The sequence below is a fragment of the Puma concolor genome, chromosome B1, assembly GCF_028749965.1.
Source record: "Puma concolor isolate L17-30 chromosome B1, mPumCon1.1.hap2, whole genome shotgun sequence".
Taxonomy (NCBI): Eukaryota; Metazoa; Chordata; class Mammalia; order Carnivora; family Felidae; genus Puma; species Puma concolor.
Genome location: NC_141670.1, coordinates 102,867,286 through 102,882,892, shown reverse-complemented (window position 1 = coordinate 102,882,892; position 15,607 = coordinate 102,867,286). Strand labels below are relative to the sequence as shown.

General features: G+C 36.4%; 2 protein-coding genes across 2 annotated transcripts in view; one reads left to right on the top strand and one right to left on the bottom strand.

Moving 5' to 3' along the window:
* ADAD1 (adenosine deaminase domain containing 1) overlaps positions 1-15,607 on the top strand; it is a 110,461-nt gene that overhangs the window by 74,678 nt on the left and 20,176 nt on the right. The window lies entirely within an intron of this gene.
* IL2 (interleukin 2) lies at positions 5,302-10,061 on the bottom strand. The gene is made up of 4 exons (XM_025921312.2): positions 9,893-10,061; positions 9,743-9,802; positions 7,446-7,592; positions 5,302-5,596 (listed from the first exon to the last, which is right to left on the bottom strand). Exons 1-4 carry the CDS (start codon positions 10,037-10,039, stop codon positions 5,486-5,488), a joined length of 465 nt encoding a protein of 154 aa, XP_025777097.1. The 5' UTR covers positions 10,040-10,061; the 3' UTR covers positions 5,302-5,485.

Below are 15,607 nucleotides of genomic sequence, written 5' to 3'. Positions count from 1 at the left end.
TACTTGAGTCTCTGCTCAATAACTAGTCATGAGAGTTAATAATCATAGTTACCTTCTTCCAATATTCTTTGCATATTCTTCTTTACCCTCTGCCATTACTTTGGCTGAAATTCTTTACCTAGTGATGGACTATAAATCTCAATTCTGGGGAATCTGAGTCTTTGGTATTCTTGAATTTGGGGGATTGGTACAGTTTTCCATTGACCAGTACTATTGGAAAGAGTCCAAAAAAATGCCCTGCTGGATTTCCTGGGTTCCAAATATAGTGCTACTTATTGTGTAGCTGTTGCCTCTATTCTATAGCAGGAACTCAATTTCCCCTTGTCATCAAAATCAGTCACTCTGGACAGTACAGTAGTCTGTCATGGACCTGTTAGTTCAGCTGCATGTAAAGTCCCCACATGGCCAAAGCATAGTCTTGGTTTCCATTTAATCAATTTTCTGGTAGTAGTCAAGATTCATGGTAGAAACATGCCTACTTGAGCACTAGGACCTTAAAAATAACAAAGCTAAGGTCTTGTTGACTGGAGGTAAAAATTTTCAAGTGGGTCGTTAAGTGTAATAATGAGAGGGACTATGTTTACTTCTGCCTCTTGATTGCCAGACCTGTGCAATCTGTGGAGGGAGATTATCATATTTTGGCTATGGTTTAACACAAATAGTGCATCCTGTAGGACCACATGTCCTCTTCACAATATTGTTTTCAAACAGATATGGTAGCTGAAGCTTTAACAGGCCATTTCACTCTCTTTTCAAGCCCCTCCTGAATGATGGAGTATATAGTGAGGTCAGTGAAATCCATGAGCGTGTTGCCATTGCCACACGTCTTTTGTCATAACTATATTCTTTGTTTGGAGGCAGTGTTGTGATAGATAAGGCATTCCATAAATCTAAAAGTCATGCTGCACTACATGAGGCAGAGAAAGAACATACGAATTAGAACACAGGTCTATCCTTTAGAGGACAAAACAGTGTTCACTCCATAGGGGTAGGGATCCATATAATCAATCTACTATCAGATAGCCAAGTGTTTCTTCTGGGGAATTGTGCCATATTGAAAGCTGAGCATTGGCTTATGCTTTTGGGAGGCTGGGTACTCAACAGTGGCAGTAGTCAGATCAGCATTTGTGAGTGAAAGACCATATTGGGCTCATACACACTCTCCATCCTTGTGGCCATAGCCACTTTGTACATGGGTCTATTGAGTAAGCACTGGATTATCGCGGGAAAGAGACTGGGAAAGAGTCATCTTCTCCACTTGAATAATGATGGCCTTTTTTAGAGTGTATGTTAATATTTTTATATTCTCTGCCCATTTAAGAGGTCCATTCTCATACCTCTTCCCCAGACCTCTTTTTCATCATTTTCCCATTTTCTTTTACAAATCTCTGATCATTTACCAAACTCATTTTGTCACTTCTCATAAGTCAGTCTATTCTAGATCCATATCTCTGTCCATTTATCCTTCCACATGGTATAGACAAATACACAATTTTGAATAGGGTTATAGTTTTGGGATCATCCATCTTCTGGCAGATCATAACATCGATTGCAAATCCATTTTTAAACTAGGATCTTACTCCTTTCTTTTAATTTGTATTAAGGAAGTTCGCCAGTAAACCAAAGGAGAGGACTGAGGAAGAGGGGTTAAATCAGGTACCATGAGATTCTAAGCTGCCTGATTAGGAAGTTTAGTTATCCCTCCTGGACCTGTTCAAACCTACTCCCTTCCATTATATGATGAAATGCTGCTTTGTTTGCCCACTATTATGTTTCAGAACATCAGTAACTAGTTCATGATGTGAAGTTCAGGTTGCATAATAATTTGGTGTCCTGTGGTCAGGCATTTTTCTCTACCAGGGTTTTGTCACAAGCCAGGTGATGTTTTTAAATGAAGTATTACCTGCACAGTAGGGCATGGTCTTTTTTGAAAACTATCCAGGGACTTTCTAGAGACTTTTAACAGTATCTGTGTCACAACACTTTGAATATCCCTGGATCTCCTGGTCATAAAGCCCATTTGGCTGCGGAATTTGAATTGAGGCCTATACCTGTTATAGAGCCCTTTCTTACTGTAGGTCAGGTTGAAAACTGACAGACTAATGGGTTACCTCCCCTGACCAAGTGGGTCAGACTAACATATGTAGGGTATTTCCAAATTGTAGAGGCCCACCAAGATTTGTACCTCTTTGTAGTGGGCTGTTCAGGCACAACATCTAATCCTCCACTTTAGAAGAATTTATTAATTTGTATGAAACTACTCAACCCCTAGAAACTTCATTTTCCTGTTACACCCTTGAACTTCCGCAGGACTTCTCTCCCTTCTTCTACCAAACATGTTCCTTGCTCAGGCACTACCACTATTAGTTCTCATTAGATCCAGTTGGCATAACATTACCCATGTAATGGGCCAGCATGATATTCTGTGAAATAATAAAATGATCAAGTACTCTCCAGACTAATTATAAAGGAGCAAGAACTGATTATATCCTTGGGACTAGACAGTTAAGGTATTCTGTTGCTCATTCATGTAAATGCAAATGGCAATAGCTAAAGACTACCAGTCAACTATGCCGTCTTGAAGGTAGTTCTGAACAGTGTGCCTCCCTAGCCACTACAGAGGTATGGCATAGATAATATCTGTGATCCCTTTGGACCCTCTTGAGATGGATTCAGGGTAATGTTGCATTGTTCACTTGATCCTCCATAAGCTCTCTGACTCGAGCCTCTCAGTAGAGTTTCAGAATTACTGGGTACATTCAGAGCCATTAACTAATAATCACCAGAACATCTAGACATTACCCATTTCTCAGTGAATGATCTTCCTGGAAAATATCTCTTCCAGCATGGTTTAGGGGAAAATTTCACAGTATATATCTGTGGCCATATTATGGGGTACTTCCTTAAAGAGATCCAGCCTCCTTGGAGACCAGGTCTATGAAATGGCTCAAGTCTGGGAACTGGAAACAGGTCATGAATCCCAATTATGATTTTCATTCACTTTTTGCCCAGAAGAATTAGAATCTTCTAATTTGGGGGGATCTTGTAATCAGTCACCATTAAGGATCATTTTGAATCAAAATGCTTTGATTGGCACTTTGCCCTATTGTTTATTTAGTGATTGCTTCCACCTTGTCTCTGAGGGCTAAATGCTGTCACCTGGCCTGTAACAGTCCAGGATTCCATTATTCTCAGATCAGGGAAACCAATTCTATTGCAGCACCATCTGTCACTTCTGGCTTAAGAAAGAAAAACCACTACAGAACTGTGGTGGGTGCTAGTGTACCCCTTACCAATGAATTTCTTAATGTCATGCTAGGCAAGAGGAGAAGATTGCACATAATAGGTCCATTCCAATATTTCTAATTCCCTGATTCTTTGGACTCTTTCTTCCAGAGAAGCCTGGCATTTAAATGTCACTTTAAAAGGCCACCGTGGAGTCCAAGAATTAACTCAACCAACTATTAATGCCATTTGCAAGTTCTCATTAAATTCTGAATCCCAGGGAATTTGCACTTCTCTAAATTGTATCAGCCCAAACATGACTTAATTTTACCCCTGTTGGTTTAAACACTTTTTATCTCACTGCCCCAGCAATGTTGAGATCTTAACTTTCATTTCAGGCCTAGAGGCAATTAAAGGTGGTAGAAGTGAGTTCTAAGGAAAATTTCCCTTAATTCGTGAGTCATTGGAAGGTTTTTATGCAGAGGAATGATTTTTCCTCAGAAAGTATACTATTAAAGAAAAGGAATTGTCTCTGCCAATAGGATGCTTAAAATTCTCAGCTTCTATGTCTGGCAAAATGTCCACATCCCATATCTCAGGGTCTCACTTCTCCATTCATAGTGTAAGAAACCTGGAAGGCTTAAGCTTTTTTTTTTTTTTTTTTAATTTTTTAAGTTTATTTATTTTGAGAGAGAGAGAGCACGAGTATGGTAGGGGGCAGAGAGAGAGGGAGAGAGAACTCCAAGCAGGCTCCGCACTGTCAGTGCAGAGCCCAACACAGGGCTGGAACTCACGAACTGTGAGATCAGGACCTGAGCCAAGATTAAGAGTCAGACGCTTAACCAACTGAACCACCCAGGAGCCCCTGGAAGACTTAAATTTTAATTGGCACTATATCTTTGCAGACCTTACATCAGACTCTTGGCTGTGTCTTCCATCATAGATGTTCTGTGACTACAGGGGATGAGGGACTTCTTCAAAACTGCCAACAAAAACTTCTGGTTGTTCATGCATGTTTTAAATTGTATATTTATGATGTTATTTTTAACTCCTCTTTGAGACCATCAGAAGAATCTAGGTAATAATCACAATTTTTATAACTCTTGCTACTCTCACAATTAAATGTCATGGCCATTTGATCTCACACCTTGCCCTTCATCTGCATTTCATCCTGTGCTGCCATTGATAATTGAGTAATCAGGATGTTAGTACATCTCAGAGATTATTGTGTTCCTAATGAATCCAGTCCCAGATCTCATTTTGATGGTCTATTTGTTGGAGCTATTTCTGGTATAATTACTGTCTTTGAGCCAGGAAAGAGATAGCATATCAAAACAAGTCAAGGAGGATCTACTAGAGACACTTACCAAGCTGTGGTCATGGTACAGGGAAGCTGTGAGAGATAATGCAGTACCCTGGATCTAGTGACAGTAGAAGTGTTACTATCCCTAGCATTGAAGGGAGGAATGGATGGAAGAATTAGCAGAACCCAGAAGGAAAAAGTCTTGAGAGAAACTGGGTTCTTTGATTGAGAGGTTACTTCACTTGGAGAGTCAGGGAATCTCTTATGTCCCTCAGACATCCTACCAGAGCTCCCCAGTGGCAGGACCTAATGAAAAGCCAGAGGACAGGGGAGAACTTTGATATATATGCCATACAAGTGAGCCTCCTGAGGGCAGAGTGCAAGTGGTAAGATGTTGGAGAATAGATAGGGGGGCGTACCAATTGTATGAAGAGTTTCAGTGTGTTTGACATCTTCTCTGAGGCATGTAGATAATTTGATAAGGTTTTCACAGACTAGAACCAAGGATCTGACTACCTGGGGAAAGGAGAAAGCAAGAACTTTGAGAAGCCCATTTCCCTATTCCACATACATCTTCAAGGGAAGAATGACTCTTATAAGCATCTTAAACATTTTATGAGTTCACATGAGTAATTCAGAAATCTTTTACTTTGTGCTATTCCCAGGATAATAAATGGCTAGGCTTCTATTATTTTTATTAAATAATTTTATTAATTGATCTACAGAGACATTATATGTAACAATTCAATATAAAAAATAAATACTTTGGGATAAATAATTTAAGTGAATTTTTAGAGCCCCTAGGGCTTACAAAAAGAATCTTAAAAGATCCATGTTTATCATAAGAATAAGAATAATAATTACAAAAGGTAGCAAACCATACATCAAAAAATAAATATAAATTTTAAATATTTAAATAAATAACCTGATACATTTTAAATAGGAGACACTCAATTATCAAGTCAGCGTTGAGAAGATGCTTTGACAAAAGGTAATCCATTTGTTCAGAAATTCTACAATGGTTGCTGTCTCATCATCATATTTACATGTGAATCTTGTTTCAGATCCCTGTAAGAGAAAAATTTAATTTTTTTTAGTTCAAGGTAGTTTCCCTTATATATAGTTATTCTCCATTGAAATCTTACAGGCTTATGGCCTTTATTTTCAAGTATGCTAAACATATTAATCATTCACATTTTCTTGAGATGGTCAAAATGGCCTACCAAAAAATTGTATGTTATGATACCAAGTGATAGTAAAATGAAAACTAGGATTTTCTTCATTTGTCAATTCTGTCAATCTCAGTGAATACAAGAATTTTTTTCCTGAATTGTATAAAAATAAACATTTTAAGTAAAAACAGTTCCAGACAAATATTTTATTAAATGCTGCATGCAAAAGAAAGTTATTAAACCTCTTTTTCTGTGGGCATATGTCTGTATCCTTATCTAAGTGTAGGTTACAGGTATGCAGTCATATGCACATTAAACTTTTTCAAACCATAAGTCTTCTCTTAACTTTAGTGAATCTCCTTATTGTTCCCCAAAGAAAGATAGAGCCAGCGCAGAATAAGTTAGGATAAGCTTTTGTTTGGGGAAAATTTGTGTGAAGAACATTTTCATAAATACTCATACCCACTCCACCTTAGTATCAACGCAGGTGAGTTTCCCAATTTTAAAAGTCTAAACATTAGAAATTTTGTTCTATGGACTGAGTTTTTAGAAATTAACCTCCTCTGCTCATAGGAGCTGTTTCAACTCTGCCTCTAGCTGAGAAAGAAAATACTTTAAAATATAGCAAGATAGAAGAGAGGGCTTTTTTAAATTGAGGTAATTCCTATCCTGGAAACATATTTCCTTTAAAGATAAGATAAATATTTCCTTTAAATAAATTGTTGCAGTGTTATATATCTTCTTACATATAATTATTTAAATTTTAACATTTTAATTATTTAAATATTAAATATTAAATAAACCTCCCCTCTTGAGAAGGTTTAAATTTTTAACAATAGATTGCTTTTGAAATACATTTCCTGAATTTCACATAATTTTATATTAATTTTGCATCAAGAACTGAGAATGAGTTTTCTGATGGTCAGAAATTTCAGACCAAACCTCTTGACATAGATGTCAGTCCATCAATGTCTAGATGACATTGATGTCAATGTATTTTTTTTAATTATTTGGAAAGAAACAGTCTACTGTTTCTTATTTGGAAACAACTAGAGTTACATAATTTTATAAACTTGGTTCTACTGTAATTAAAATTATGCTATTTCTTTAGGATTCCTGTTAACTCATGAAGTTTGTACTTTTGGCAGATGAAAAAAGAGAGCCATGAATCTCTACACATCCTAAGTCCCTTGTATATTTAATATTTCCTGTGAATTTAAAAATACTTAAATCCCTGAAAGTATTACCTCTAAATAAAGTTACCTATCTAGCCCATTGGCCTAAATTTTAACGATTACCATTTTTTAGATAAATCTCTTAGTCCTTCAACCAAATAATAGGGAAACCCCATTTTAAAAGCCTTTCAGGTAATCAGTATTGGTTGTTCTGAAAAACAATCTAAAAGAATTTTAAAATATGTAACAAAACCTGTCTTCTTTCTGTGAAATTTAATTGTCTTCTCCCACTCCCAGTTTTGTGTTAATGTGAGAGAGAGCTTTAAAAAAAAAGTGAGAGAGAGATGACAGAGTGCCAGGGTAGGGGCTTGTTAGTGGCTGGATGGTGGACAGAAACCCTTTAGCTTTTACTTCTTAGCTCCACAATGTATCATCTACCATAAAAATGATTCATGTTCATAGTGGTCTTAAAATGCATGAGTACTTCACAAATAACAAAACCGTTATATCACTTTAAAATGTGATTCCATTTGTTTTATTTTCAGGAGAGCAAATACAATAATGCCTTACCTTTAGTTTCAGAACTGTTACATTGATATTGCTCATTAATTCCTTGATGTGATTCAAGTGAAAGTTTTTGCTTTGAGCTAAATATAGCACTTCCTCCAGAGGTTTGAGTTCTTCTACTAGACACTGAAGATGTGTCAATTCTGTGGCCTTGAATAATAATAAAAACAATTATTGGATCAGTTTTCCCTAAAGGTCAGAATCAGAAATTAATCTCAAGTTTATTTTATTAGGAGTAGCAGTATAGTTCTTAGTATTATCCCTGTTCTCAGCATTACTGTAAAGATGGACCAATATAACTTACATTATAAGATTGGAAGAACTTTAGTTCAACTACCCATGTTTAGCCTTAACTGTGAGCAAATAATGAGTCATTAACTTCAGTTTAATTTGGCCTTGCCAAAAGTTAGCATTTCTGCACCCGAATGCAAATCACAGATATAGGCAGAATTCTTTTCCAGTCTGTGTAGGAATTATTAGAACCAGAGTAGTCACAACATGGAAGTATAGGATCACATTATATGATTCTAGTATTTGATAATCTAAGAGTTGAGAATCATAGAAAGTTAAGGACAGAGGAGCTCTTGGATATGCTGTGATAGTCCCAACATTTTATAGATTAGGCAGTTGTAAGTATATAGTTAAGATTCTCAATACAGCAAGTCATATAACTGCGTCAATTTTTTTTATTTTTCTATAATAAGTACATTAAGAAGCACTTTTTAAAAAATTATGTGTCCCAACAAAATAAAAGGTTAGAATTTTTGAAGGACTTTTGGGTGGCCCTCCACACTTAGACATATACACCCACCCATCTACTTACGTGGTCTACTATATTGATAGTATTTCACACTTCTGTGGTACATTATAATTTTAAAGTGTCTTCTCCCAAATAAACCCATTTAAGTCTCACAGCCACTTTTTGAGATACCAATTCAGCATTGTTATTTCCATTTTACAAATAAGGAAACTAAATCACAGAATTTAAGTGTTTTTCCCAAGATCACATGACTAGGTGGAGCCAAGATTAAATTTTATTTATTTTTCTTTATGGCATTAACAATAGCATCCTTTGAATTAAATGTTTTTGTCCCTTCCTAAAAAAATTTTTTTGCAAACATAGAATGGTGGTAAAATGGACAAATGAATGGAATTTATCACATTACTTTGGGTTTCAAATAGATTTTGAGCTGTCATTTAGAAACTGTTAGATTTCAAAGAATTTCACCACCTTCTAACTTATGCACATAATCTTATCTTACCTTTCTAACAATCTCTAAAAAGAGAGAGGACTACACCACACACATTTTATGACATTTCCATCCATTGCCCTTTCAACTTGCTACTACAAATGCAGGGCTTAACGTTTTTGGCATGAGCAACTTGGAGCTATTTCCTTCAAAAACCAGTCTAGTGTCGTTATGTTGCTCTAGTTACATGGCTCTAATTAAATGCTTGGAGAAGCATCTCTAAGTTATTTTCATTTTTCAGAAGAGTAGTTTGAAGCATACCATGACCTTTAAAAAGTTTTGAACCTTGGAAACCAAGTCATATAGCATCGTAAGTCTCTAGGTCTATTGGCATAAAAGATGTGTAAGTCCAAATTTTTACTTTATACTCCCCAGGGAGAATTTTGTTTTTACTATAACTAATAGCTAATTCTTATATGTTATTTATTCTATGTTACACAGTGTTATGAGTACTTTACATCTATTGATTAATCCTCACAAAACTATATGAAGTATATATATAATTATCATTCACATAAGTAGATAAGAAACTGAGCCACAGAGTAGGCAATTTTCCCAGGGTCACAAAAGCTAAGACATGGCAGAGCTGGGATTTTAGTTTGGATAATCTGGCTCTAGAGACTGTGCTATTGGTCACTGTTATGCTGCAGCTCAAAGGTAGACCCTTAGGAATCTTTCCTAAAACAATAAAGTGTTTTTTAAAATAGACTTCTCTGAAATCAATTTTGATAATTTGTATGGTAAAATGATATAATCAAATATCTCTCAAGTTTTACATTTTTCAATAAAAGTCAACATAATCTTTTAAAACTGTCCCAGCAATAAACTGTCTTCTTCCCACTGCCTCTGTCCCAAAACACAAATACACATAAAAAATATATAGGCAGAGCTATTTTCCAGAAACTTCATTACAAAATTGGTTTAAAAAAATATTGAAGTTATTGATTTCTTTTCCTCAGATGAGGTGCTACTAATCTAATCAGCATGCAGATTTTCATATCGTTTTGAATTTTATTAAGACATAAATTGAACATAGAAAGTTGTACTTACCTTCTTGGGCACGTAAAATTTAAATGTGAGCATCCTGGAGAGTTTGGGGTTCTCAGGATTCTGAGAAAGCATAACATATTTTCATTAAAAAATGATCTCCAGTTCAAAACTTATATGTAATAATTTTGGTAAGAAAGAAAGTATACTTACATTAACTCCATTCAAAAGCAACCGTAAATCCAGCAGTAATTGCTCCAGCTGTTGCTGTGTTTCCTTTGTAGAGCTTGAAGCAGGTGCACTGTTTGTGACGAGTATAAGAGTCAGTGCAATGCAAGACAAGAGTTGAATTTTGTACATTGTGGCAGGAGTTGAGGTTACTGTGAGTAGTGGTTAGAGAGGCTGATAGAAAGCTCTTGAACGAGAGAAGCAATTTATACTGTTAATTCTGGAAAAATCTTATGGGGGTGTCAAAATGTTTTACATATTACACATATTTTCAAAGATTCTACCTGTGTGGCAAAAAGCATTACCTTTATTTTTCCTCTTCTGATGACTCTTTGGAATTTCTTTAAACCCCCATAAACTGACTGAATGGATGTAGGTAAAATCCCTGTTGGTTACATTAGCCCACACTTAGGTGGCAGTTGTAATTCAGACAACTAACGCCTTCTGTATGAAACAATTTTTCCTCCCTCTTTCTTTAAGGGGGTGGGGATACAAAAGTGGCTCATGAAAATTTTCTCTTTGTCATAAAACAGTGTTGAACATGTGGAGCACTGTGGTATGCTGGACAAGAGTAAATAGTTGCAAAGAATAAATTTTTAGATTTGTTGATTACACAGGAAGAATATTGGTTTCCTGTTCAGGATGGTTTTACCTTTTGATCTACACAATGACTGAGCTAATGCATATGTGATAGATTACTTCTTAAACAATGAGCTAGAGAAATATTAAGACTAGAATACATAAAATGCTCATTGAGCTTAAGGTGCTGTCTTAGTTTTAATGTTTCTTGTATCTGTTTTAATCTCTTAATATCTGTTGCACATTTTTAATGGATATGATGTTCAGCAAATAAATACCCAGGAAAGGATTTGCATGCAAGAGTACTAATGCTGCTTTTGGGGAGGGGGCTTTGGACAAATATATTTTTGCTGCTTTATGATTTTTCCTGGCCATCAAAGGGATGTAAGGTGAGTTGGAATGTCACCAGAACCAAGGTTGCTTTTTCTTCCTCTTGTTCTCAAGGACCACCTGAGCTATTAGATCTTTTCCTTCAGTTTATGTCCATTTCATTTCTCTCTCTCTCTTTATTGAACAGATTGCTTATATTTCTTTAACTATAAGGCAGAAAATGAGAATAATAGGGATCCCCAAGTTTATTTGTAGAAAGCCACTAACTAAAATTTCTGGACATTATTTAGGAGAAAGATAATATGATCTGGCAAGCATGAGGTGTACCAATCCTGGCCTAAGTAGTGGGGCTGGGGCTGAGAAAGGGATGGTAGTAAAATAGCCCAGGAGGCTGTGGTGGGTCATAGGGTAGGGGTGTTTGTGTGTGCATGCTCCTTGTGGAATAAGAGCTGTCCTCAGAGCAGGATATCAGGACTCATTTATTCCAAGATGATTCTTATTATACAGAGGTCAGAATTGAATCAACAGAAGTGACCAAGAAGGGGTATCCATTACAATTTTGGAGTGCCTTTTACGAAAAAAAATAAAGTATTACAAACAACTCATGACAAACAAATATTCAGAAAAAGGTTTGCATCCAAGAGTACTGATGCTAGTTTTATAATAGACTTTATATGCGCTGTATGTAAACCAATCCTTAAGTTTGTACTTGTTATGTTTTCACCTCTCTAATAGATTTGGGTTTCTCCACTACAACATCTAGGGCACTATGAGTGTAACAATAGTAGCTCTGAAATAAGATCAGATCGATATGTTTAAAGTTGGTAGAATGGGTAGGATACTTAGGATATGTGTTACTGTGTCCTCAATATAATGCACTAACTGCCCCAGTATGATGGTAGAGGCATAAAGTTCTGACTTAAATTGGAGATAATTGAGAAAATTCTTCCTCAAAGCGTTGCTGGCGACTCCTCCAATTTTACTAATTCATTTTGTGTCTAGTCTTTAAAAAGACATTTATCTAGCACCTCAGGTATATAGAAAGGGAGAAAAAAGAACATTGTGAAAACCTGTGACGGGATGGTTCCCATTTTGCAGATTAGAAAACTGAATCTCAGATATGTTAACTAATTTATTATAGGTCATGAAGCCCTGACTGCCAGTCAGGGGCAGAACAAGGATTTGAAACCAGAATATTCTGACTCTATAGCCCACTCTTCTCACTTGTATTCTTTCTTAAGGAACCTGATGTGCCATAGGGAAGAATGTACACAGACCAGTGTAATCCTGGGTAAAAGGTAAAACTTGCCACCTCAAGAGAGGTAGATATAAAGAATTTTGAAGAAGGAACATGACTTGAAACTGGATTTTGACATGTTTAAACTATAGATATGTAAATTTAGGATTAGGAAGAAGGTGGTGGGCAGGAACGGTTAACCATTCTTAGGAACATTTATACCTACAAAAAGCAGAGAAAAATGGTTTAGGACTATTTATGTGGTAGACAACATTCTGAAGAATGTAAAACATCTTCTTAACATTTAAAAGTAAGCATTATAGTTCCTCGGGTGGAAAAAAATGAAGGAAAAGCCAGATTAGCGATCAGTGATCTTTTAGGAAACATTAGAGACAAGTTAGAGACAAATGATCATGATCTTTTCTTTTTATTACTAAAAAATGCAAAGTGCCTCTCTCTACCTCTCAAATCAAAACCACAAAGTGAGCATTAGTTCTAAGGGAAAGGCTATTTAATGATCTGTGTGTCAACTTTATAATACTTGTTTTGCTCTCTAAAGACTTCGGTGTTTCATCCCAGCATCATCAGCTCAGGCCTTTACCCTTCCAGAATGGAAGAATTCAGGCCCACACATTTTTCTGTGTGGGGGCTTTTCCAATGAGGCTTTTGATGTTCTCATAGTCTTGGTATTTCTATTTCTCCAGCTATTTCCATTAGAGAATGGGTCAATATATGCTACATTTATGGGACCCTGTAGAAAATTCGTTCCTAAGCTCCTGGCTTATCCCTATTAACACATAACAGACGCCATTATGGAAGTTGGTCTTATAATTTCTTTCTTGAAATGCCTGAGGATAAAGCTACCATACGCTGTGGCATACTTTCACTTTTTAACATGTCTGACACATCAGCTGGCTTTTTTGGCTATAGTGGTGGTAAAGTCAGTAGTAGACTGCTAGCTACTGCATGTGTCACACCCCCTACTTCCCCTTTGAAAATAAAATTCTACTATTCAATAAGCTGTTTTCATTGCTTAGCATTGTTTGTGACTCAGCCTGTTAGACTCGAGTAGCCCAAGTTCTTTAAAAAGGGAAGCCTCAGCAGTGCTTAAGTTGGTTAAGCATCTGACTCTTGATTTTGGCTCACGTTATGATCTCACAGTTCATGAGTTCAAGCCCCACATCGGGCTCTGTGCTAACAGCTTGGAACCTGCTTGGGATTCTTTCTCTATCCTCTCTCTCTGCCTCTCCCCTGCTCTCTCTCTCTCCCTGTCTCTCAAAATAAATAAATAAACTTAAAAAAAGGGAAGCTTCAATCCCTGAAGCTGTCTACCGAAGAGACTGGTCAGTCAGTTGCACACATTGTCCATTCAGCAAAGCTGACTTTCAAGGACTCCAAGTCCTGTGAGAATTTTCTCTTTCTCACCCTTTTCCATCACTTTGTAAAACTTAAAAATGTTTTTTTAGTGTTTATTTAATTTTGAGAGAAAGCGCAAATGAGAGAGAGGCTGAGAGAGGGGGAGACACAGAATCTGAAGCAGGCTCCAGGCTCTGAGCTCCCAGGGCAGAGCCCGACGTGGGGCTCAAACTCACAAACGGCGAGATCATGACCTGAGCCAAAGTCCAACGCCCAACTAAGCCACCTAGGTGCCCCCACTTTGTAAAACTTTAATTTGGACTGGAGCTTGATGCCCATATGAATGTGTCTCTTGTTAGTTTCTCTACAGGCCTCTTGGCTTTTCAAGATACAGTTATCTCCCTGTATTTAGGGACATATTCTTGAATTCTCTCCATACCACCTAGAGAGTATTCAGCTATGATCTCTGTGTTTTCCATAAGAAACTGAATTTCCTCAGGCATAGGTTGGTGCCCAGTCTTTGTCTTTATCAGACCTATAGTCCTCCATGATAGATTTACCTCTGTAAATCTATCTGTGGATCACAGTTAAGTCTCACTCTTGTGCCCTTCCATGTGGTAAATTTTAATGATGTTCATAATCTTTTGGGATGGAAGAATTATTTCCATGGTACTTTTAATTTTGCAAAGTATTTTCAAATTCATTATCTCATTGAGTCATATTTTACTGATAAGAAATTTGATGTTTGTGCAGGTTAAGTGACTTTCCCAAGATCACATTCTTAAGTTAGTGGTGAAGTTAGAGCAAAACCCCAAGACTTCCTGGCCCCTAATGATCTTACATATTTCCGGTGTAAAATAGTGAGATGCCAAATTCTAGGTACATTAGACTACACAGAGAAGGTTGAATTAGATTGTGCCTACTATTCCATCTCACTTCACTCTATCAGTGATAGCTGATGAGTCAGGCAAGGCATCATCCACCTTCGCCTACCCAACACCTTGTCTGAGAAATTTCAGGATTTCTAAGAAGTTAGAGCAGCTGAATTCACACAGCTACAGAAGCTAGGTTTTACTCATGTTTTTCATTTCTTTCTGGGCCTTTTAAAAGCACCAGAGCATTTGATGTTTCCTAACAATTCTTTCATGTCTGAAGAAAGAAAGTGATTGCATCCACTGTGAATTTAAGTTGAATTGGACGTTCAGAGTACAGTGTTTTAAGGCTGACATGGGAGTATCACACTAGGCATTTGTCTGCATTTGGCAACCAAGAGGCACCTCACTGCCTAAATGTAACAATAATGGGAGTATCTTCCAAACCCTTGGAACTTTACATTTTGTGTAAATCTAAGACCCATGTCAAGTCACACAGCAGTTACCAGAAGTAGAATGGGACAGTCTGACAGTAATAGCAATAGATTTGCAAGGCATTTCATATTTATAAAGCACTTTCACATCCATTTATCTCCTCTTATGGCAAAACAGGTAAGGAAATTTTTTTCTGGTTATATGTATTTCACTAAGGACTTTATTTTCTTTGTACATTAAAAATTAAGCCTTGCAACTTACACATAAATATTAGCTTTCTTCTCTCCAATATAAGTGCTTTAATTAAAATCTTGTAAAAATATATTATTTACATTTATCTTCATCTTTCCTGCCTAACTTTGTTTCTAAGCTCTCTGTTAATCATTTGTTCTTCCCTCTTCTACAGTAGCTTTGAGTGTATCATTCATTTACAGTCCATTGTCCCATCATTCATAATGTCAAAAGATAAACTGAGGCATATTTTAAAATTTAAGAGTTTATTTGAGCAAAAATCTATTTGAATTGGACGGCATCCCATCTAGCAAATAGAAGGGAGCTCTGGGGAATTGTACAAAATGAAAAACTTTGATATCCAGAGAAAGCAAGAACAAGGAAGGTATACTATGCAAAACAAAACAAAACAAAACAAAACAAAACAAAACAAAAAAATGTGTTGGTTATTACAAAGCTACTTTCTTTTAGGGACGGCACTGGTCTGTCTATCAGGTAGATTATCTGGTGCTGATCAGACAGTTCCTGATTGACTGGTTTAAGATTCCATTCTTGGGAGAAATGAAGCTAGAATTAAGTCTTGGTTTAATGACTTTATTTTGGGCCTGTTGTTTTGTTTTTAAAACTAAATGATAATTTTTTAAAGAGTATAGCCTGATT

Coding starts and splice junctions, on each gene's coding strand:
- IL2 (XM_025921312.2), bottom strand. CDS start 10,039: ATGTACAAAATTCAACTCTTGTCTTGCATTGCACTGACTCTTATACTC. Junction 9,803..9,892: donor TGCTTTTGAATGGAGTTAAT/GTAAGTATACTT, acceptor ATGCTTTCTCAG/AATCCTGAGAACCCCAAACT. Junction 5,597..7,445: donor TAACAGTTCTGAAACTAAAG/GTAAGGCATTAT, acceptor TTTCTCTTACAG/GGATCTGAAACAAGATTCAC.